The 25,422-nt window shown below is 36.6% G+C and overlaps 1 protein-coding gene and 1 long non-coding RNA gene across 4 annotated transcripts in view; one reads left to right on the top strand and one right to left on the bottom strand.

The window, feature by feature from the left end:
* Positions 1-3,699: 3,699 nt before the first annotated feature.
* LOC126583324 (glutamate receptor 3.4-like) overlaps positions 3,700-25,422 on the top strand; it is a 105,571-nt gene continuing 83,848 nt past the window's right edge. The window contains exons 1-7 of one of the 3 annotated variants that reach the window (XM_050247670.1): positions 3,700-3,815; positions 4,441-4,800; positions 10,444-11,780; positions 11,868-12,145; positions 12,225-12,256; positions 12,347-12,756; positions 12,997-13,526. In XM_050247670.1, coding sequence (XP_050103627.1) covers positions 4,485-4,800; positions 10,444-11,780; positions 11,868-12,145; positions 12,225-12,256; positions 12,347-12,756; positions 12,997-13,506 — 2,883 coding nt within the window. In that variant the 5' untranslated portion in view covers positions 3,700-3,815; positions 4,441-4,484 and the 3' untranslated portion in view covers positions 13,507-13,526. The remainder of the gene's footprint in view (positions 3,816-4,440; positions 4,801-10,443; positions 11,781-11,867; positions 12,146-12,224; positions 12,257-12,346; positions 12,757-12,996; positions 13,527-25,422) is intronic. The other 2 variants (XM_050247671.1, XM_050247672.1) reach the window with 2 other exon arrangements.
* Positions 14,544-18,092, bottom strand: LOC126583336 (uncharacterized). The gene is made up of 8 exons (XR_007609722.1): positions 17,954-18,092; positions 17,356-17,735; positions 17,189-17,251; positions 16,019-16,078; positions 15,384-15,449; positions 14,904-15,015; positions 14,725-14,795; positions 14,544-14,631 (listed from the first exon to the last, which is right to left on the bottom strand). It is a non-coding gene; the product is annotated as an uncharacterized LOC126583336 (long non-coding RNA).

The following is a 25,422-nucleotide window of genomic DNA, read 5'->3' as shown; positions in this document are numbered from 1 at the left end:
CCGACCCGTTACCCGTTAAGAAAAATTATTTTAAATAAATAAAAATGAAAATGACAAACATAATTTGACCCAAAAAAATGTAAAACATAATACTAAATTAGTATGTACATACTAAATTTCAGAGTTGACCCCTTTATGAAAGTTGTAAGGCTTTTCATTATGAGTGATTACATTTTTCACACTTCTACAATAATTATTATTAGTTTTATTAATTTTTCACTTAAATAAAAAACATTGTTCATGAGATTTGGAGGGTTTTAAAAATCTAAACGACCATGTAACCATCGTCTAAGCGTTGAGGATGCAATTATGAAAGTTTATTATGCTTTCACATCTTTCAGACTTATACATTAATGATTATGAATTTTGTTTATTTTGAACTCCCTTAAAAATACTATTCATGAGAGTTTGTATGGTTTTAAAAATTCAAACGATCATATACCCATCCTTGAAGTGTAGAGGATGTGACTATGAGTGTTTGCATATTTTTTTTTCATATTTTTCGCACATGTAAATTAATTATTATAATTTTTTTAATGTGTTTGGTATTTTTAAATTACTTGATATTTTTATTTTTAATGTGTTTTAGGATTTTTAATCTCAATCTTTGCCTATAATATACTATAAAAATAAATAAATAAATAAATAAAACTTAAATTTTAAAATTTATATAGAATAATAATTAATAAACAATATATGCATATTCATTATATCTATTGTATTTTATAGTAAGTTTTTTTTAGTAGTTTAAAAAATTAAAATCATTAAAATAACTTTTTTCTTATTATGTCAAAACATGTAACCCGCGTGTCACTCTCGTGTAAACCTGTTAAGAACCCGTTAATAACAGGTTATTAGGTTATTATCGTATGACCTGATAATGACCCGATTAGTTATCATGTTAACCCGAAATCAGTTATTTTCATGTCGTTTACATATCACGTTAACAAATCGTGTAAGAAATTGCTGGGTCTAGCAAAAACCCAAAAAATAGGAGTGTACTATGAAAGGAACACATGCAGCTTCACGTTGGCTACTTTTGATGGAAGATTGTCTGGAAAACAATGATTACTCACCTTCACTAATCATTTTTTGCTTAAAGGTTTGCCATGAATTCATTTTTGACCAGGTTTTTGTCAGTCCCTTCCGTGCTGTTGAGAGATTCTTCAAATAAGCTAATCAAGAATTTAAACTAGGGAACTTTAACGAAAATCACCCGGTACTGTTCACTTTAACGAAAAATCACATTTTACACTAAAAAGTCAATCCTGGTACTATTCACTTTACCCTTTATTTTGTCCTTATCATTAAAACTCAAAGTTTTCAAACCCTTTTCATTAGCTTTCTTGTTAAACTAAATAATAAATAGATTAATTAAAACTAAATTTACTCGCAAGTGCATGAATCAGTTGTAGTGGAAATATGTAAATACGAGATCAATTCCACCGGAGTTGATTTAATAATTTAATCCTATAACTATTACTTAACGAATTGAAATAAAGATTGAGTTTGTATTGAAGAATAATTAAAATTAACAATGCTTAAACAGAAATATAATTGAGAACAAATGTAAGACAACACTAAGGGCTGGTTTGGTATTGCTGTGCTTTGAAAAAAAGCTGCTGTGAGAATAAGCGGCTGTGCTGTGAGAATAAGCGGCTGTGAAATAAAGCCAGTAGAGTGTTTGGTAAACTTTTTTGTGAAAGTGCTTTTGGAAAAAAAATCAGGATGATAGTGTCTTTTCATTAAAGGAGCACTATAGCTCCGTGTGCTTTGAAAAAACTGGCTTTTTTTCAAAGCAGCAAATAGCAGCTTCAGCTTTTCCTTTGATTTTCAGCTTATTCTCACAGCAGCTTCCAAAATAAGCCTTTTTTTTTTCAGTTTACCAAACACAAAAATGACCCTCAGCTTTTTTTCACAGTGGCTTTTTTTAAAATCACCTCAATCCCAAACGGGGCCTAAGGCTTTCATTCCACCACTAATTGTCATACCCTAGCATCTAATTGTTAACTCATGAATTATCAAATTAATGAAAACAACTTCCGTGCATATGTCCATGGTCAGGTACACATGCCAATAATTTCCCAAAGAGATGTGAATTTTACCGTGGTCAGGCTTAAACTCAACTATTCCTACGATCTCTATATCCATGGTCCGATATACACAAACATGTAGAAATCCAATTAAGCAAAGTGAAAAACAAATTAACCACTTATCAACTTGGTCACGTCAAACAAATAACTAATTTTTTAGGAAGCTACACAAACCAATATTCGTCTACGGTCGGATCAAAATATAAGTTCATGATTCTCATTCACAAAGCATCGATAGAATCCAATTCATGGTCAGAAATAAATTCATATGCAAATAATTTCAATATCAAAATCCTAGGCTATGGTCAAGCACAAAGAACCAAATATCAAAATTGCAATTCTACTAGTGAATGAAAACTAATCATCAATCTAAAATTCAGAATTAAACAATCAAATAACTAGAGTAATCATAATTAGGGCTTCCTCTTAGCCTTAGCTAAGAGTTTAGAACCCCATGAACGAAGAATTCATAGTAGTTCTATAGAAAATATGCATAAAATAAAATTCAATAAGAGAAACTAAATTGTTGCCGCTCTGCCGCTGCCTTGTTCCACACCAGAAGAAGAAGTCCGAGTCCCTCTTTACTGCTTGTATCTTCCTTTTAATATCTTTGCCTCCAGTCCAAGTTTGCTAAAAAATAGGAGTTCCAATCAATTTGAGATTCTTTCCTAAGATATGTCCACCGCCTCATGTAATCATCTTGTCCATCTTTCTTTAATTATTTTCATCCTTCCTTTTCTATATTAATTGTCCTTTTCACAACCTCACTTAAAAGCCACGGACTGGAATTTGGTTATGGGCAAGTGAATTTGATTCATCCTTCTCAAATAAGTCGAAAAGCCCTCCTTTGAAAGTATTGGCTTTTGGTCCAAATAAGTAAAAATCACCCCGCCTATTGGTCTTCAACCTAAGAATAAAATAACATTTAATTAAATGGATGAAACCAATGTAATTAAGAAGACTAAAACGTATAGGATGTGTCAAAACCTTGTTAAATTCCACTTTTATCAATAAGCATCCTAATCCTTATAAATTACAAAAACTAAAGCAATTTACTAAAAATAGTCTAAATGAGGCAGTAACAAATATAAATAATAAGGTGACAATTGTAATAAATATGTTCTATCAGTTTCCACTACTAAGTCTACAAGATTTGTGACCGGAAGATAGAAAGTGTGCATATAAATATAAATCAAAATATAGAAAAGCTCATATCAAGATCAAAGTGTAGATCTTAAACTAAAACTAAAGTGTACATAATGCATAATATACTGGAAAATAATGAAGAAAAATAATGTAGGGGGAGAAAATTGATAAAACAACAAAGGGGGAGAGAAGTGAAGAAAAATATTGGGCTTATGCACATGGTCTTCTTGGAAAATTGTCTTATTTATATAAAAATAATAATAAAACCATAATTTATATTAAAAGTGGTTCGGTCTGGTTTCTCCGGTTCTTAATATTTTCAAACCGGAACTAGAACCATTTGAAACAGTTCGGTTCAATTTTTGTTCCGATTTTGAATTTTTTGGTCAACGCAGTTTTTTACGATTTTTTTCGTCACGATTCGATTCGATTTTTCGATTTGACGGTTTTTATGCCCACCCCTAGTTCTGGGAAGACAGAAGTCTAGCTGAGACTTTAAGAGAAACAGCATAGCAGATGCATGTGTACAGTCTAAACTGTTGAAAGCTAAAGCTTCAACCAACTTTGGCTATTCAGGTATCTAAAAATGCTATCTTCTTCCACTTAACTTCTTTTGGAAAATCTTATTGTTTAAGGCTGTTATGTTATTTTAACTTTTTGTGTACTTTTATGTTCTGCATGTGGTTTGCTTCACCAACTTGTTCATATAAATACTTGGTATTTTATACCGTTTGGGAATAGGGATTCCTGGCTTGATTTGGTAATGATGGTAGTTTAGTACACTGATTAGCCTTTCAAAATTGGAGTTTTAAGTAAAACCCATGTTAAAATTGTTCTTCTGGTTCCCATTTGGGTATTAATTTTAATTTTTAGAAACCACTAGGTCTAAGCCATTATTCAAGAGGATTTTAATTGGTTTTATTTATTTATTTTTGTTAATAGGAGTTTTTGAGTAAAACCTCATGTTCAAGCTTGTTCTTTTGGTTCCAATTGGGTATCAATTTCAAGAATCCAAGGTGTTTTAAGACAATATTAAAGTGGAATTTTAATTGGGTTTTTGCTGCAAAATCTTGGTGTTCAAGGTAAAATATATAATCTGGATTATCTTCTTAGAATTTTGGAACCCATGATGTTAATCTTCAATCTGCCATTCTTTACAGGTCTTTGTTATATTTGATTCACTGCTTAGTCCAAGTTGAAGACTTGACAAGTTTTCGACCGGCAGTTGCAGAGATTTCTGTAGGCATGGAGGTATTGCTGATGAATAGGCCTACTGACCATGTATGCAAGGTAAGAACACTGCTTGCATTGATCTTGTGCATGTGGGTGTCCATGCAAGTGATGGCTGGAACAGAAGATGCCACGCATTTGTCTGCAAGGCCAAGTTCTCTGAATATTGGAGCTCTGTTTACTTTCGATTCGGTTATTGGGAGGGCAGCCAAGCCGGCAATTTTAGCTGCAATTGATGATGTCAATTCTGATCAAAGCATTCTTCGCGGGACAAAATTGAACATTATTCTCCATGACACGAATTGCAGTGGATTTCTTGGAACTGTTGAAGGTATTTCCTACAACCTGCTTCTTTTATAGTCTACTATGTTGCAGTTTCCTTCAGTTTTGGGGAGTGGAAAAACAAGATCCTACTAAATAAGAAACCAGCTTTTAGATCAAGCTGCTACTGATTTCATTTATCAAATTAGTTGCCATCATAATGCTGAATTTTTCTGTTTTGTTGCCGTTAGAAAGTTCAGATTTCTGGCATTGCGTGCTTTTTGAAAACAAAGGGCCTACCCAAAAATTTCAATCCTAGCTGCTGTGGCTTGTAATGTTGATAGGGAGTCTCGTAGTTCTTGTTTGTGTTGGTATTCAAAGTTTACTAACTCAATACCAATATATGTGGGTGATAAGTTTACAAACTCTATCACACCTCTCACTTTGCATTCTCAATAAAATTGGACAAACGAAAGGAAAGAAGTAGCAAGCTTGGTGATAACAAAACACTTTGAAATATTATAAGAGTTTATAACTCTTAAAGCTTACAAGCTGAAAATGAGAATGGGAATTGGATTGATATTCTAAAGCCTAGCAAGAAGACCTATTTATACAAAACAGAAATTGATTAACAATACAACAGCATGCAATGAATGATGGTGCTCACCATCTTTACACCCTTTCACACATGCACGAGCTGCTAGCTAGACACTTTCACACACATGTTTTGCATCCTTCCAACTTGCAATCACCACCTTTGGCCATCACATGGCAGCAAGCATGTTTGTAGTTGCTGGAAATGTGAATACAACATGTAAAACAACTAACAGCTAGCAGCAACAACATGTTTTTATTTGAATTTCCAACACACCACCTCAAATCAAAATGCCTTCATTCCTAGCATTTCACGTAGCAGCCGGAATGATTCAACTGGCAGGGGCTTTGTGAAGATGTCAGCCACTTGTTCCTTGGTGTGACAATAGACAAGTTCGATTGTCTTTTGCTTCACATGGTCCCTCAGAAAATGGAACCTGGTATCACTATGCTTGCTCCTTCCATGTTGGAATGCATTCCTAGCAAGCTTGGTAGCTGAGATGTTATCCACATGAATCACAGTTGATTCCACTTGTGGATGACACATTGACTTCAACAGATTTCTTAACCAAATTGCCTCACACACAGTTAAGGCTACAACAACGTATTCGGCTTCACATGATGACTAAGCAACAATTGATTGCTTCTTTGAAGTCCATGAGAAAGTTGTTGATCCTAGAAAAAACACATAGCTAGTTGTGCTTTTTCTTTCATCTTGGTCACCTCCCCAATCACTATCTGAATAACCAAATAATTTTGCATCTTCACCAAAATTATAAAACAAACCATAGTTTAGAGTACCTCTTATGTACCTTAAAATTCTCTTGGCGGCCAGCCAATGAGACTCCCTTGGTGTTTCCATGTACCGACTCACGAGTCCAACACTATAAACTATATTAGGTCTTGTGATTGTAAGGTACCTTATGCTTCCAACCAAGCTTTTGTACACGGTTGAGTTTACAAACTCACCTTCTCCTTCCTTGGACAGCTTCAATCCAGTTGCAACTGGAGTGTTGACAATATTGCACTTGTCCATATTGAATTTCTCCAATATATCTCTCATGTACTTTTGTTGAGAGATGTAGATACCATCACTTTCTTGCTTCACCTCTATGCCAAGAAAGTATGACATTAATCCATTGTCAATCATATCGAATTCACTGAACATGGATTGCTTGAACTCACATAACATTGCTTCATTGTTTCCTGTAAACAACAAGTCATTTACATAGAGACAAATAATTAAGAACTCCCCTTTTGTACCATTCTTCATGTAAATTGAATGCTCGTATGGAAATTTCTGAAATCCATTTTGATGAAGGTAGTTATCAATCCTTGAGTTCCAAGCTCGTGGTGCTTGCTTGAGGCCATACAAAGCCTTCTTCAAACGATACACCTTTTCTTCTTCTCCTTGTACTTGGAAGCCTTCTGGTTGTTCCACGTACACTTCTTCCTCAAGTACTCCATTAAGGAAGGTTGACTTGACATCTAGTTGATAAATTTTCCATTTATGATGAGCGGCAAAAGAGATTAGCAATCTTACCGTGTCAAGTCTTGCAACTGGAGCATAGACTTCATCATAGTCCACTCCATACTTCTATTTGTAGCCTTTCGCTACAAGCCTTGATTTGTACCGATCCACACTCCCATATGCAGTGCGTTTGATCTTGTGCACCCACTTGACACCAATAGCCTTCTGATTTGGTGGGAGCTTTGTCAACTTCCAAGTGTCATTCTTTTCGATGGCATGGATTTCTTCCTCCATGGCTATTCTCCAACGATATTCTTCCACAGCTTCATTGAATGAGAGAGGCTCGTGGTCTGCATATAAGCAGAAAAGGTTGGTTTCTTCTTCTTCTTCTTGTCCATATATCTCGGTGAGACTTCTTAACCTCATTGGAGTTGAGGAGCTACTTTCTTCACTGGATGTAGGGCCACTCCTTGCAGTTCTGTGCAATGGAGTTGGTGTGGTTGTTTGAGCAGGTTGTTGCTCAACAGGTGGTACAACTTCTAGTTCTTCAAAATCAGTGGATACGATCTTCTCTTTACTGACTTCTTTGTTGTTCCACTTCCATGCCTCTTCCTCACTAAAGATGACATCTCTACTAACCACTAGTTTGCCAGTTAGTGGGTTGTAGAGCTTGTATGCCTTGGACTCTTCACTATAGCCCACAAACACACACTTTTCACCTCGATCATCAAGCTTCATTCTCTTGGCTTCTGGAACTTGAGCATATGCAATGCACCCAAAAACTCTTAGGTGTGCAACATTCGGCTTGTATCCACTCCAAGCCTCTTGTGGTGTCATCCTCTTGACACTCTTTGTTGGACATCGATTCAACAAATAAATTGAACAAGCTACAACTTTTTCCCACAATTCTTTTGGCAAATTCTTCTCTTTAAGCATGGACCTTGTCATGTCAAGGATGGTTCGATTCTTTCTTTCGGCTATCCCATTTTGTTGTGGGGTATAGGCAGCAGTCAGTTGATGCCTAATTCCTTGCTCTTTGCAGTATGCTTGGAAAGCATTAGAGGTGTACTCTCCACCTCAGTCTGATCTCATAGGCAGAAGCTTATGGTTGCTTTCAGCCTCTGTGAGTGCCTTGAACTCATTGAAGATTCTTATGGCAGCCGACTTTTCATTGAGAAAATAAACACAAGTCTTCCTCCTAAAATTATCAATGAAAGTAATAAAATACCTATTACCTCCATAAGACATAGGATCCAATGGACCACATATATCCGTGTGTACCAACTGCAGTGGTGCCTTTGCTCTCCATGTATCACCAATAGGGAATGATAGTCGTGCTTGCTTGCCAAGCACACAACCTTCACATACTTGGCGTGTGGCTTCAATCTAGGGTAGACCACGAACCATTCCTCCACTTGACAGCAACTTTAGGCCATTGAAATGAAGATGGCCAAACCAAAGATGCCATTTCCATGACTCATCTTCCATTACACCGATGTTGCAACTCCTAATCTTTGTGTTCAACTTCATTGGGAACATTCGGTTTTTTGACATTTGAACACGTGCAATAAGCTTTCTCCTTGCATTCCTGAGAGTGAGAAACGTATCCTCCATATGTATAACATACCCTTTATGGAGCAGTTGACCAATGCTCAAAATGTTGCTCTTCATACCTGGTATGTAGTAGGTATCAGAGATGTATTCTTCTCTACCATCATTCTGGATGATTTTGATCTTTCCTTTGCCTTCAACTGGCAACTTTGAGGAGTCACCAAAACTCACAGATCCATAAGGCCCATCTTTGAGTTCGGCAAAAATCTCTTTCTTTCCACACATGTGGTTGCTTGCACCAGAGTCCAAATACCAAACATCTTGTTGGCTACTGATATCATGGTGTGCTAGTAAGACTGTAAATTCCTCACCAGCATTTCCACTTGATTCTGCCATGTTGACATGCTCACCATTTTTATATGAACATTCATTTGCATAATGTCCATATTGCTTGCAACTGTGACACTGGATATGTGCCTTTCCTCGAGTAGATCTCCACTCTTGAGATTGACCTCAGTTTTGTGCATAGCCTCGACCTCTTCCTCGGGCTTGTCCTTGGCTATTGTTGGATGAACTCCCACGACGTAAGTTTCACTGCCCACGACCTCCATTTGGTTTGTCGATATTCAACTTTGACTCCAAAGCTTGCTCTAGCATTGTGGGGCTTGCGTTATTCTGAATGCGTTGTTCGTGAACCAGGAGGGATCCTAGTAGTTCCTCTGTGCTCATTTTCTCCAAATCCTTGGATTCCTCAATGGCAATCACAACATGCTCAAAGTTGCATGTGAGTGATCGAAGGATTTTCTCTCCATGATACGAACATCGTCAAGCCTCTCGCCATTCCTTTTCATTTGATTCACAATTACAAGTAGTCGAGAGTAGTAGTCTGAAATGTTTTCTCCTTCTTTTTACTCGATCTACTTCTTGGTAAATTGTGCTCAGAGTGTCCCAGACTTGCTTGTTGGTTGTTGCTTCTGCAACCTTCTCGAATGTTGAATCTTCTAATCCTTGATAGAGAAGATACATCGCCTTCTGGTCATTCTTTCGTAAATCCTTGAGAGTGTTCCTTTGATCTGCAGTATATGTGGCTTCTTGCTTGGTAGTGGGTACAACATACCCACTACTAACAACTTCCCATAGCTCCTGTGATCCAAACAATGCCTTGAATTGGATGCACCATCTTTCATAATTTTCTTTCTTCAATGTGGGAACCTGAAGCTGCACCAAGTTGGATGCCATAACTGCTGCACCTGCCAAAATGGTAATCTGGCTCTGATACCAATTGTTGGTATTCAAAGTTTACTAACTCAATACCAATATACGTGGGTGATAAGTTTACAAACTCTATCACACCTCTCACTTTGCACTCTCAATAAAATTGGACAAACGAAAGGAAAGAAGTAGCAAGCTTGGTGATAACAAAACACTTTGAAATATTAGAAGAGTTTATAACTCTTAAAGCTTACAAGCTGAAAATGAGAATGGGAATTGGATTGATATTCTAAAGCCTAGCAAGAAGGCCTATTTATACAAAACAGAAATTGATTAACAATACAACAGCATGCAATGAATGATGGTGTTCACCATCTTTACACCCTTTCACACATGCACCAGCTGCTAGCTAGACACTTTCACATACATGATTTGCATCCTTCCAGCTTGCAATCACCACCTTTGGCCATCACATGGCAGCAAGCATGTTTGTAGTTGCTGAAAATGTGAATAGAACCTGTAAAGCAACTAACAACTAGCAGCAACAACCTGTTTTTATTTGAATTTCCAACAGTTTGCACATTTTGTTTCTTACTGGTGTTTTGATTTTTTTTTTCCTGCTAAAAGCTCTAAGCCCGTACTATTATTGCTAACAATGATAGATGATCAGAGTCTCGAAATACTAGTCCTTGGTTCTATGTAATTGATTATGATCTGTAAATTGGTTGTTTTGTATGATTCTTCCTGCTTAAGCACACTATTTCGAATTTTGTTGGCATCACCATGTCCTTGTGTCAGAATGGATAAATTTATAAATATTATTGTTATCTATGCCTCTCTCTGTCTTAAAACTAAAAAAATAAAGTGATGTCATTCTCGTTGCAGCTATGGAGCTGATTGAAAATGACGTGGTTGCTGCAGTCGGCCCACAATCCTCTGGAATAGCTCATGTCATATCCCATGTTGTTAATGAGCTCCATGTACCACTTCTATCATTTGGAGCAACAGACCCCTCCCTTGCTGCTCTCCAATACCCATATTTTGTCCGAACCACACAGAGTGACTATTTCCAAATGTATGCAGTTGCTGATTTAGTTGGGTATTTTGGATGGAGAGAAGTAATAGCAATCTTTGTAGATGATGATTATGGCAGAAATGGAATTTCTATACTAGGCGATGCCTTGGCGGTGAAGCGTTCTAAGATCTCATACAAGGCTGCCTTCTCTCCTGGAGCCCCCAAAAGCAATATCAATGAATTGTTGGTGGGAGTGAACCTCATGGAATCTCGGGTTTATATTGTACATGTTAATCCCGACTCCGGTTTAACTATTTTTTCCATTGCCAAGGCACTTGGAATGATGACCAGTGGCTATGTCTGGATTGCGACGGATTGGCTTCCTTCTCATTTAGATTCACTAAATCCCCCTGGCCCTGACATAATGAATCTCTTACAAGGGGTTGTTGCTCTTCGTCATCATACCCCAGATACTGATCTGAAAAAGCGCTTTATGTCTAGATGGAGCAAATTGCAACATGACGGGAGTCCAAGCTTCAATTCTTATGCGCTCTATGCATACGACTCTATTTGGCTAGCAGCCCGTGCTCTTGATGTTTTCTTCAACGAAGGTGGGAATGTATCTTTCTCTAATGACCCAAGGTTGAAAGACACAAATCGAAGCACACTGCATTTAACATCACTCCGTATTTTTGACGGAGGCCAAAAATATCTACAGACGATTCTTAAGATGAACTTCACAGGTATAAGTGGTCAGATTGAGTTTGATCAAGATAAATATCTAGTTCGTCCAACATATGACATTCTGAATATTGGAGGAACTGGTTCCCGTAGAGTTGGCTATTGGTCAAATTCTAGTGGTCTCTCAGTCATTGCTCCTGAGAGAATATATAAGAAGCCATCCAATAGGAATACCACTGCTCAACTTTATAGCGTTATATGGCCTGGTGAAGTCACTGCTATACCTCGGGGATGGGTATTTCCCAACAATGGCAGGCCACTGCGAATTGGAGTGCCTTATCGAGTAAGTTACAAAGATTTTGTGGTTAAAGACAAGAGCCCTCCAGGGGTCACAGGATACTGTATTGATGTCTTTGAAGCTGCTGTAAACTTATTACCGTATGCTGTGCCACGGACATATATGTTGTATGGAGATGGTAAGAGGAATCCTGAGTACAGCAGTCTTATAGCCCAGGTTGCGCAAAATGTGAGTATCTAGGTTAGCAGAATCACCCTTATATACAGTTTTGTCTAATCAAAACTTTGATTTGCTCATTTCCTTTTTCCTTTTCAGAAATTTGATGCAGCTGTTGGAGATGTTACAATTACTACTAATAGGACAAGAATAGTTGATTTTACACAGCCTTACATGGAATCGGGACTAGTTGTAGTTGTTCCTGTCAAAAAGGCAAAATCAAACCCTTGGGTTTTCCTCAAGCCATTTACTTATCAGATGTGGTTGGTCACCGGTGCCTTCTTCCTTTTAGTGGGAGCTGTTGTATGGATTCTTGAGCACCGGATCAATCATGAGTTCCGTGGTCCACCGAGCCAACAGCTCATAACCATTTTTTGGTCAGTATGTCTTGCATCCTTATGGCTATTGATAAGTGCCTATACGAGTACTTCGACTGATACCGCTTTTGATTTGCAGGTTTAGTTTCTCCACAATGTTTTTCTCACAGAGTATGTACTTCATGCTTAATCTTCCTTTATCTCGTGAATGCTACTCGAATATTAACTACTAACATCCTCTGCGACTTGGACTTGGTGCAGGAGAGAACACTGTGAGCACCCTGGGACGGCTGGTGCTGATTATATGGTTATTTGTAGTGTTAATTATCAATTCCAGTTACACGGCTAGTTTGACTTCAATTCTCACGGTGCAACGGCTGACATCACGGATTGAAGGGATTGACAGCTTGATATCAAGTAATGATCGAATCGGAGTTCAAGACGGGTCATTCGTTTGGAGGTATTTGGTTGATGAGATGAACATAGCGGAATCTAGACTGGTTAAGTTGGAAGACATGGAAGCCTATATTAAAGCCCTTACAGATGGACCAAGACGTGGTGGGGTAGCTGCCATCGTTGATGAGCTTCCTTACATTGAGTTGTTTATGTCCAGCACCAAATGCGCATTCAGTACAGTAGGACTGGAGTTTAGCAACAGCGGATGGGGATTTGTAAGTATTTATACATTTAGATTTGAGAATACGAATACTCTGACCATGAAATGCTGATCTTCAACCACACTGCCATTATTATTTTTCTTATGGATGCCTTATACAGGAACAGATAACATTATCGTTAAAAATTCAGTGTTTCGGTTTTAATTTTATTGAATGATAGCATTTGTCAGTTAGGAATTCACAAGACAGCCACAATATCGTTTTGTACTCTCATATTTAGTTTCCTTGTCTCAGGCCTTCCAAAAGGATTCTCCTTTTGCTGTTGACTTGTCGACTGCAATTCTTCAACTCTCAGAGAACGGTGATCTACAAAAGATCCATAATAAGTGGCTTACGCATAACGAGTGCCCTACTCAACTCAATGACGTTGATGCAGACCTGCAGCTATCTCTAACAAGCTTTTGGGGCCTGTTTCTTATCTGCGGTATTGCATGCTTCCTTGCTCTTGCGGTGTTCTTCTGTAGGATCCTTTGTCAATACCGCAGATTTACCCCCGAGCCTGTGGAAGCGGACGTTGAGGAGATTGGACCTACCAACACGAGATCTCGACGCTCACTCTGGTCAACTATTTTCAAGGATCTTATGGTCCTTGTAGATAAGAAAGAAGCAGAGATAAAGCACATGCTTAAGCGAAAGACTAGTGATAGTAAGCACGAAGCTAGCCCGAGCGCTGATGGGCAGCTGCATTCCCTTCGTGAGGAAGATTTGAGCGCTGATGGGCGGCTGCATTCCCTTCGTACGTGAGGAAGATTTGCTTTCGGCGGGTTGATTTTGCAGTGCCCACTCAGCACTCGGTTAATCAAATTTTATCCAATCCCTGTGCCATAAGCTACGTATATAGAATAACATTAGAAAGTTCTACCCGCGCGTTGGTGCGGAAATAAAAATTATAAGAAAGATTATGTTTCAAAGATGTAAAGTCCATGCCATGAAAGATTTATACTATTTACATATGAAAGATTTAATCTATGCAACAGACACCAAATGACACGCTCCGACCCTGATATTCTCCGAATACCAGGATAGACACGTGCTGGCCGACACCCGAGGGTGACGAAAGCCATTAATTGATATAAAAGCTAAGAATAAGAAGTAAATAATGGTTATGAATTTAAAATTCAAAAAGATCCCACATCGTACAGGGGAGTGATCCTTATACGTATATTCCCATCTCTACCTAGCACGAGGTCTTTTGGGAGCTCACTGACTTCGGGTTTCGTAGGAACTTCGAAGTTAAGCGAGTAGTGCGCGAGAGCAATCCCATGATGGGTGACCCACTGGGAAGTTCTCGTGTGAGTTCATAGAAACAAAACTGCGAGGGCGTAGTCGGGGCCCAATATCGTGCTACGGTGGTGGAGCGGGCTCGGGATTTGGTGGACCCCGGGCCGAGATGTGTCAGATTGGTATCAGAGTCTAACCCTGGCCTTGGTGTGCCGACAAAGTCCTCGGGCCCCTTAAGGGGGGTGGATTGTAAGATCCCACATCATCAAGGGGAGTGATCCTTATATGTATATTCTCATCCCTACCTAGCACGAGGCTTTTTGGGAGCTCACTAGCTTCGGGTTTCGTAGGAACTTCGAAGTTAAGCAAGTAGTGCGCGAGAGCAATCCCATGATGGGTGACCCACTGAGAAGTTCTCGTGTGAGTTCCTAGAAACAAAACTGTGAGGGCGTAGTCGATGCCCAAAGCGGACAATATCGTGCTATGATGGTGGAGCGGGCCTGGGATGTGGTGGACCCCGGGCCGGGATGTGACACCAAAACTTGTAGAAGTTTTTTTACTTTATCTAGAATGATAAAATACGACAAATATTGTTTACTGCAATGCTCAAAATTTTTCTCCAGTACTGTTGATTGTTAAGAAAGCACCCTAGGCAACAAAAGAAAATATTGTAACACATGAAATTAATTTATATGACAATGGAATTATACTGTAAAGAAAATAAGAATATGGTATGGTTACCTTTTCAGCAATTTTATAGCACCTCATCAACTTTTGTGTGTTTGCCTCTTTGATTAGTTTTGTCTCACTACCTTAAATGTATAACAAAGATTGAAAATGACAAATGTATATTAGATAAAAGCTGGATGAAAAATAGAAGAACACACTGTTTGGTAGGGTGAAAACAGAAAGTTATATACTCGTCGATCAATTGGGGTGGCAAAAGTTGTATAGCTGAAGTTGCAATGTAAGCGTTCTATATCACTGCGACTGTGCGTCATTCATTTCTTAGTTTCTTTTAGTTCAAACCACCTAAACCAAAGAAAACAAACAAAATATTAAGTACATTTTATCATCTGTCTTTGCAATTTAACTTCAACATGACTAAATATAATCTGAAGGCAATAAAGCTTGAGCCTAGTTCTATCAGCCAAAAGGGAGGAACACTAAATTTTACACACGAAGTCCCAAGGGGTTTGATAAAGAAATCCCAAAACAGAAACTATAATTTGAAAAATGTGCATAGATGGTCAACGGTGTTCAAATGTCTTAATAAAGTACATTGGAAATATTAAGTTCTGAAAAATGATGCTAATTCCTTTATAATAACAAAATGTTGGTCAAAATACCACAATGTGAACAAATATATCATAAAGGACAAATAGAAAAATGATACTTACCAATATCGACATATGGATTGCTTCGAAAGAATGTTACATGCAATGTTATTATCTCAATGGTTTGGTCTGCGATAAGAAGAGTAACTATTTAGAAAGCAGCATCATTGCCACTTGCTAGTCTTCCTACATGATTTAAGAATCTAATTAATTAAATATATATGGGATCACATTGAACATAAATTATTACATGCAACTCAAAAAAAAGAAAATGAGAATAGTCGTCGGAAAAATCGAAAACCCTTGCCGGAAAAAGTAACTAATACGCAATTAGATCTCTTTTAATAATTGCACATTTAAATCTTTTTCTTGATTAGTAAGATGTCATAAATACAATGTTCCACAATTCATTACATTTTCATTTATAGCCATCAGAACTTGAAACACATAACTAATGAGTGTTATAGAAACTTACCACAACATTGTCAAAAGAGAATATAAGACCATAAGCTTCATCCAGTTTGACGACTTATCGTATTCATTTAAGAAAATTTTATTGCAATTTGTCTTCCAAAAAATCCTACTCTTATTAAAAATTAACAGTAGCAAGTCATAGCATAATCAGTAAATTAATTTTGACAGAGCATAAAAAACAATGACTACTATACATATAATTCCATAAATTACACCACATCAACCTTGAGAGATCCAACATGTCCAAAACTCTCAAAACCTTCTCCATATTCAGCTCCAATTGCCTGAAAAAAAATGGAGGAAAAAAAACATAAATTCATCAAAATTTGCTACCCAAGGATAAGTTAAAAATGGAAAGTATTTTCACTGGCGAATATATGCATGAGTATTAGTTACTATGTTGAATTGTTGGTAACACGAAAAATACTCTTCCATTCTCTTACCCACCAAAAAAATAAGCACTATAAAAATCTCAGAGAAATTCTTTGCAAGATTATCGAAATTACAAAAGTGGTAAACCAGCAAGTCATGTTTTGGATCAATGTTGGACCACATTTGTTTCACTTTAAATATCATAATTACAACCTCAAGATTAGATTCTAAATTCCATAATTAGATGAGCAATGCTTCTTGATTCCGCATGATTATTGACATTTGCAATTCACACAACCTTAAATTTTTAAAGAACACACAAAAGAAACAGAAAATAGAGTATCCCTCTCTTTTTACCTTCTCAAAAAACGTGTCGTAGGAAGCTGTTGTCAGAGGCTTAGCTTTCTAATTCTTACAATCCACGAAATAAAAAACAAATAGAAAAGAGCCTCTATAACCAAAATATGCGTGATGGTATTTTTCATTAGACAAATTAGTTATTGATTAAAAATTGGGTAGTATAATTCTAATTATCTCTTAAGTCCTAGTTTTAGCTTTCCTTATTTAATGGCTTTTAGACCTGAAAGTTTGAGAGCGACTGCAAATAAAAGATCAAAAGAAATTTAAATTCATAAAAATTAATAAAACCCCAAAAGAGAAAACTGAGTTTGAAGCTTTTGCTGAACTCACAACACATAGGAGATTTGTTTTTGTAACACATTTAGTTTCTTGGGTTCAAATTTGGGTTCAAATTTTGGGAAAATAATAATTGATACTTGAAAAAAATATGTCGGGAAAATATGTTGAAAAGAAGATGAGTTGTTCATATTTGATAGGAAAACTAATGAAAAAGGCTTGAAAACTTTGAGTTTTAATGATAAGGACAAAATAAAGAGTAAAGTGAATAGTACCATGATTGACTTTTTAGTGTAAAAATGTGGTTTTTCGTTAAAGTGAACAGTACCAGGTGCTTTTCGTTAAACTTCCCATTATTTGATTTGATATAGTTTGGTAATACTCACTAGTCCACTTTGATGCTAGAGAGTGGTTGGCCATATGGCTTGAACAGCAAAACATATGCGCTTCTGTGTAAATACAATACCAAAACAAAAAATTAATAAAAATTCTATGAAAATTAACATCTCTTATTCCATACAATATATATAGTATATACGAGTAAATTGCTTACGGGTCTAACTTCAATATAACCCCACTCCTCTTCATCCATCTAGAATCCCTGCAACTGCTACTGTTGTAGTTCATGCAGTTGCTACTGCTATATTGAAATTGACTACCTTAGATAGTTTATTTCACATTCTTACACACATGACAAACCAAAAAACATTCAAAACATATAAATAATCTAAAAAAAAAAAGGCCAATTTAATACCTTTTCTCAAACAGGTGGTACTGATAACAGAAAAAATAGATGAACAACCAATGTGAAAAATACACCCGAAGAGCTAGTGAAATTAGATATAGAACATGCAATCATTCATAAAACAACATGAATAAATAAAGGAAAACATAAAAACTCACCCTCACTGAAATCAATCAAACATTATAAATCTGCAATTAACAGAACAAACAGTAAAAATTCAAAAAATCAAACATGCAAAAATTAAAAAAAGGAAAAGAAAAAGAAACATGCAACAATATAAATCTATTAAACAGAAGTTAAGATAACATTAATGAATTTGACCTACTATTTTTCTTGTATATTCGATTTTTGGAATTTTGAGTGAATGAATGGCAAAAGAACATATAACAAAATAACAGAAGCGTACCCCATTGGAGGAAGCCCGCCTGGCCAACCGGCCACAGACATTAGCAAAGGTACAAAGCCCGATTGCATTGAAGAATCAGAAGACCAAATCACTATATGAGCAACCCAAATGAGAGGTAGAGGGGAGCAAGCGAGCGAGAGAGAGAAACTAAATTACCAGTTTTCTCAGTATGGACCTCACCATCGCATGAAGACTGTGTAACGGCCTCATTTAGTGAGCGAATCATGACATGATTGAGACTAGGTTGAATTAAGTATGATATGTTTACGGAACGATAATGAGAATAGTAAGAAATTAGAAAACTTGGGAGTAACGCGCATGGTTGCGACATAATTGACATTAGGTTAAATCCAGCTGACTAGAGTCATATCCTAATACATAGTGGCCTCGTTTCGTGATCATCCATTACATGATTTAGATTAGATTGAAATCAATATTGTTTGGTCCCATTTAGTGGGCGAATCATGACACGACTGTGAATAAGTTAAATCCAGTTGCACAAAGACTAGAGCCATCTACCTTGGAGAGGGGATTCATTTTGTCTAATGTGTGGGACATTTTATTTAATGTTCCAATCCCTCTTCTATATATTAAGAGCACCAAGCGTGGGACAACAATACAATAATTCTTTACAATTGCAACCGTCATGTCATGCTCTCTCCGAGTCGAAGGTGGTTAATATTTGATGTGCTAGTTTATCAGAACCAACCACCAACATAGAAACCTAATTTTGTGTCTTTAATTAAGTTTGACATATGAGGTTTTTTTAATTAATTGCAGCATGACAATCAATGGATGGGTCTTCATGATCTCAGTTGGGCTAAATGCAGCTGCAAGGTCAGTGTCATATTCATATATATTAGATACATGCACTTGATGAAAGGGATACCGCTTCACTATAGCCGGAGCTGAATCCATATCGATAAACATATTGAAATGATATCAAAAGCCGTACAATCAATTATCGGAAGTATCAATAATATGAACGATATGTTGATACCCCGATACAGTTAGAATATAATTGTCGATATGACTCCCGCTCCATCTACAATGGATTCGAATTCCCCTTGCGAAGGGTCCTATACATAAATATTGATAGGTCACAAAACTTTTTTATGTAGAGAGCATGGAATTATTTAAATTTACTTTTACTTTTCATGATTTACTGCAAGCAGTGTGAGAGTGAGTAATGAGCTTGGAGCTTGACATCCAAAGTCTACAGCATTTTCAGTTGTGGTGGTGACTGTAGTCTCTTTCATTATCTCAATCTTCGCAGCCATAGTTGTTCTTTTACTGCGTCATAAGTTTGAGCTACGCCTTTACTGAAGGTGAAGCCGTAGCTGCTGCTGTATCTGATCTCTGCCCGCTTCTCGCCCTCACCCTCCTCCTTAACGGAGTCCAGCCAGTTTTGTCCGGTATATATAAATTGGAGCATTCGTTCATGAACTTGCCTACGTTAAATGAAACATATGCTAACTAATGTAAATGCACGCATCCAAGTGTTGCTGTTGAGTGTGGATGGCAAGCTTTTGTTGCGTATGTGAATGTTGGATGTTATTACGTGGTTGGAGTACCATTTGGTGCGCTTTTAGGGTTTTACTTCAAGCTCAGCGCCAAGGTACAAAAAATAAAAAATAATAATAATTTCGTAGTTCTTGTTACTAAACTAATCTAATAGCATGATGCGAGTGCTTACTAATATTTAATTGTCGTATCATATGATGCACTAATGTGATAAAAAAAAGTATCATACAAATGACGATGACTATAACAATTATGTGTGATAATTTTGTAGAGAATATGGTTAGGAATGGTGGGGGGCACATTGATGCAAACACTCATCCTACTGTGGGTGACCATTCGGACTGACTGGAACAAAGAGGTATCAAATTTGAGTGCCACTTTTCTTTTACTTCAAAATTTTTATTATAATTATTTTTGGGATTTATCTGGCATGATTTATTAACATTATAAGTGATCTTTTTTTTTTTTTATAAATATAATCGTTATTAATATGAAATCATACATTTGAATTGAGTTGAAGGGTGGAAGAGGCAAAGAAAAGGCGGCTGAATAAATGGGATGTGAAGGAGCCACTCAAGTAGTGAGAAAACAGTTGTGAAAGAAGGAACATTCATTTTTGGGTGTGATTATGATTTGATTTAAGATACATAACAATATGTACTGTAAAACAATTTAATCATTATTATCTTCCAGGATTCTACCATTCACTGCTGCTTTATGATAACTTTCTGTTATGATATGACAAAATTATGCACAACCTGATGCCACAACATGAACACACACGAAAGTTCAATGTTCGGGTTGAGCATTGACGGTCAGAGCAATTAAAAAGGGTCGTGTTTGTGAGAAGAAACAGGGTCGTGTTTGTGAGAAGAAACAAAATGATTATATTTTCTTTTATTTTTTAAGCTATTGACTATACTTTTCCTTAACGGCTTGGGTTGGAATGGATTCGTTCAGATTCGATCCGTTTGCCAAGTCAACTTTTCAGCATCTACCTCAATGTGAAAATACAGATACTGGAATTGCTCGCGGTAATGCAAGTACAATCGATAATTCTGACACATTTGACAAGCAGGAATGTGAATACAAAAATGGAACAATCCTAGGCTATTACTTCTTCTTCCCTGTTTTTCCCTCCTTCCTTATGATTTCATCAGCATATTTCACACCCTTACCTTTGTACTGTTCCGGGGGTCTCCGTTTCCAGATCGACGCAGCAAACTGACCGATAGCACTCTTGTCGTATCCGCTAACAACGATTCTGGTGTTTTCTTCGACCTTGACTTGTATGCCATGAGGGATATCCATCCTAACCGGATGGGAGAATCCAAGACTTAGGGCTGGTTTGGTATTGCTGTGCTTTGAAAAAAAACTGCTGTGAGAATAAGCGGCTGTGCTGTGAGAATAAGCGGCTGTGAAATAAATCAGCAGAGTGTTTGGTAAACTTTTTTGTAAAAGTGCTTTTGGAAAAAAAAAGCAGTCTGATAGTGGGTCTTTTCATTAAAGGAGCACTGTAGTTCTGTGTGCTTTGAAAAAAAGCCTGTTTTCCAAAGCTACAAATTGCAGCTTCAGCTTTTTCCTTTGATTTCAGCTTATTCTCACAGCAGCTTCCAAAATAAGCCATTTTTTTTAAGTTTACCAAACACCAAAAACACTCACAACTTTCTTTCATAGGAGCTTTTTTTAAAATCACCTCAACCCCAAACTGGGGCTTAGTACCAAGATCTTTCCTACTAAAGTAGCACGGTAACCGACGCCTACCAGTTGCAACCTCTTATCAAATCTTTTTGACACCCCCACCACCGTGTTGTCCGTAAGCGTCCTAAGCAAATTATTCAAACAGGCACATAAGGAACAAACCATGAAGAATAAGGCTGGTTTATTGTTTAAAGTACATGGCTGAAGATGGAAGAAATGTACCCGAAAAGGCAATGCATTAGATTGGCCCTTCTAGTTGTAAGAATCCTATGTGGACTTAACTACTTGTGATAAAGGTGGAATTACATGTGGATAATACAACTTCAATAAGAGTTTGATACGTGGAAAACTAACGTCCTATAATTCAGGAAACACATTTGAAATGTTTGGGATGCAACTGCCTTCCACTGAACTTGATACAACGGGACAATAACCAACTCACCCAATATAGATGGGAGTTGGCAGCCGTTGTTTCAATACATGTAGGAGTTCCCTGCTCACCAAGAAGACATTCTTCGACACAAGGTTCTATCACCATAAGAATATAAAGGTCTTGAGTGAGTAGAAGGATTCCTTGTGCAACTAACCATGTCTTCTTCAGAGCTCTTGTGTATGATTAACAACCACCATGGCTGCACCAGGTAAGCTTCTCTCATTACGTTTGATCGTGACCTAACAAAGCATGCTAATATGAACTTGGGTTGTTCTTACATTTGGTATCAGAGCCATGTTAGTAAGCCCTAGGTCCGTTGAATTAATAAGAAATCCTAATGCTTTATGCACGTATAAAATTCGTATGATGATTGTTGCAGTTTTTCTATAGCATGATTAATTGTTCTAATGCCATATGCTGCCGCCAAATTTTTATTCACTGCAGGAAAAAGAAAATATAGTTTGTAGATTAGACCACTGTAAGCATTGCGCTTTTGTCATTCTAGAATTGGTAGTCATGGTTGCTTTAGTTTCACGAACGATGATTGATATCTATTTGAAATCTGGTATCTGATTGAAATCAGTTTCTTGATATCTATTTGATATTCATGTTGCAACCAATATGCATAAACTTGTAACAGGACCTCAATTTTTCTCCGAAAAGAACTCTTCTTCGAACAACATACCGTGATATCAAATGCATCCTCAACCTTGAGATTTATCACTGCTAATTTACGTAATATATGGCTGAGAACATACCTACATGTATGCTATCTGCCCCATTCTTTTCTATAAACCCTTTTGAGGGTTTATGATGATTTCTGGGTTTATGGTGGCTAGTGTTGATTTTATTTCGATCTTGGAGTTGTGGTTCTCATAATTGATAAACCTTTTTCGAGTCGAAAGTGAATTTCATGTGTTTTGAGTTGAAGTCACTGCCACGGTACATTTGTCGTGTGACGTTAATATGGAATCATTGTCCTTGAATCATCATTAAATTTTGAACTGGAGGGTTCCTTCAGGGGGGTGATCTTATATCAATGTTTATTTGAGATTTTTAATATGGTCTTTACTAGGAGAACACATATAAAGTATAGCATTGATTAAAATCGTTACTGAGAGAAACCATCGGGCTTTAACTGCTTTCGATAAAAGCTCCAAAGTTGATCTGATCACTCTGGATTTTGGAGTCCATTTATTATTAAGCTTAGGATGGAATGTTTTGAGTGGTTTGATTTGTGAATTTGAACATTGTATCTGGTGGAATGTTAAACAAATTCGATTCTTTTAATTACTATTGTCGTTGATTATATTTTGATCCTAGGCACTATAATTCTTCGATTAATGTTTGTGAGTTCTCTGTTTTTCTGGACATTTGCTTTTGCAAAGTGGTTAGTTGAACACAGGCCATTGGTTGAAGGCCGTTGCTGTCTTGAACTGGCCAGGTATTTCTCGACTATTTCACACCTCCATTTGCGTATGCAATCATATACAGCTACAAGATGGATGGATGGAGCTTTGAGTGATCAAAGCTGGCTTGCTATTACCAACATGTGAATTCTTCAGCTATCTTGTACCCGTGGGCTGCTTCCATGAACTGTGTCTTGGAATTGGTGCTATTGTGTGGGAGTAAAAAGTGTATTAATGAAGCCAAAAGTTGATGAGCTTGGTTGACGAGTCTGGCAGTAGGGGTATTCAAGAATCACGCTGCAAACATGGGTGTGGTTGAATCATTTGACTCAGCTACTATATGAAAGTAAGGGTTGGTCTTTCATTTTATTTTGCCTTATGCTTTAAATAAAGCATGGACTTGTGTGCTCGTGAATTTTACCATGTTAATGGTTGAAGTTTTATTTCAGTTATTGTGTATATGTACAAATATATGCATGCAGTATATTGAAATATTGTGGACTGATGAAAGATTCAGACCGAATGAGCTTGGTATTATAAGCATTCCATTGAAGCTAAACAAAAGCTTGACAATGGTGGAGCACTCTGATCAGTGGGAGCTTGCAAACAGAGCTTTAAATTTGTTTCGGTATTTGTATCATGCATAATGCATATTTGACAGTTATATGTTTTTTGCCCAAAGGTATAACATAAATCTGTGTTGTTTGATGCTGCACTCTTTGCATACAGGTAATGTCTTCTTGACTGCACTATAATACATATTAATATCTAAATATGTATTCGCAATAGCCATTGGTGGCTTAGTAAGTTTTTGTTGTCTTATTCTAATATGTCTAAAAGTGATTGTATACATATATTTTGAATCTCACTCTAGCATTGATGTGGTAAAGCAATATATTTTATTGTGCATATGAAATGTGAGCATGATTTAATTGGTAAGCAAGTGCGTAAACACATCAAAACCTTTTCATTTCAGTTTGAACTCAATGTTGTGTATGTATGTTAAAGCAAAGGGGAGTGGAGATTGGGATTTATGTTGAACTTGAATATGGCTGGTAGGTTGCAAGGTTGAATCTGATACATGTGAAAATAATTTATAATTAGATTTTACTTGCGTAGAAAATTGATTTTTCATTCGATTTCTACAATCAAATTGAAATGCTAAAGTTTTATGCAAGATATCAACACTAATAATCTCTATACTTGAACAAATGTTTAAATAAATCTTCACCAAAGTGGGAATTATTAAGAAATTTTGTTCAAGGGATTCTTAATTGAATTTTGTGAGTGACAACTCATTACATGAGACCAATCTTTCAAAAGAGAGAAATAGTGAATGGCTTGAATTGTGATACAGTGTATAGTATTTTATAAAAGTTTTAAGTCGACTTTGTTCCCTTGTCCAAAGACATGATTTGAGTTGTAACTTGAAATTTTTGTGAAATAGCTATACAAATAAGGATGCATGATTAAGATTGCATAACTGATATTTTAAGTCTCTTGCACAAAGGTGTTACATAAAATTGCATGTCATGGTTATTCACTGAATAACTAGATTATCTGCATAAGGCAGAATTGAGGCTTCGCTGGAAGCATTAGGCAAACTCATTGGAGTTTGATAAAGGATCGAATATGTTTGTATCACATTTTGATGCTGTTTCATGTGAGAGGAATGTATAAATGGTTTGAGATGTTTTCAGGGTATAACTTTTTTAAGAAAATTAAGTTAACTGTTTTCTTGACCAAAGACTTGAAATCTTGGTTGTTTTCTTAATCTTTTACATAGTTGTTATACAATGAAGTTACATATCAAATAGTGGAAATATGGGAGTGAGATCGACATTATAACATGCATAAGTATTTGTGTTCCTGTTGCTCTTGTTGAAATATGTTTCTTATTTTGTCAACTAAATGCAATGAATGTATTGTACGCATTAATCAATTTTAGTGCTTGATAATGTTGTGATACTTCATCATTATTATATCTTTGATTCATAAAGATGATTGACAGCAGATTGAAATCTGTTGTTCGAGGTGTGTCTGTCCAAAGACGATACATGAAGAAACCTGGGTTTTGTATGATTAAATAAAGGCACGATAAATCCATTTCTGGTATAAGGAAACATCATACAGTTTGGGTTTAAATACTTGTGGTTCTAGAGTGCATAACAACTTGGGTTCCGTTGAAGTGTGGGAGTAACAATCTGATATTTGTTTTACTTTTGATCAGTTTACTTGCTTTAAGTTTGTCATTGCTGAATGTATGAGGTTTTAATTTATGACTTGCAATAAAATGTCTGATCTTTGTTCCAAAGAACATTTGATTGAGTTTTATTATGCAGGGAAATGGAAAAGGAATCCAGTGATTGAAGATGGCAAACCGCTTTCAATAAATAAAGGTA

Source organism: Malus sylvestris, chromosome 9, assembly GCF_916048215.2.
Source record: "Malus sylvestris chromosome 9, drMalSylv7.2, whole genome shotgun sequence".
NCBI classification, from domain to species: Eukaryota; Viridiplantae; Streptophyta; class Magnoliopsida; order Rosales; family Rosaceae; genus Malus; species Malus sylvestris.
The sequence above is the reverse complement of the archived record's forward strand: the minus strand, read 5'-3'. Positions and strand labels throughout refer to the sequence as shown.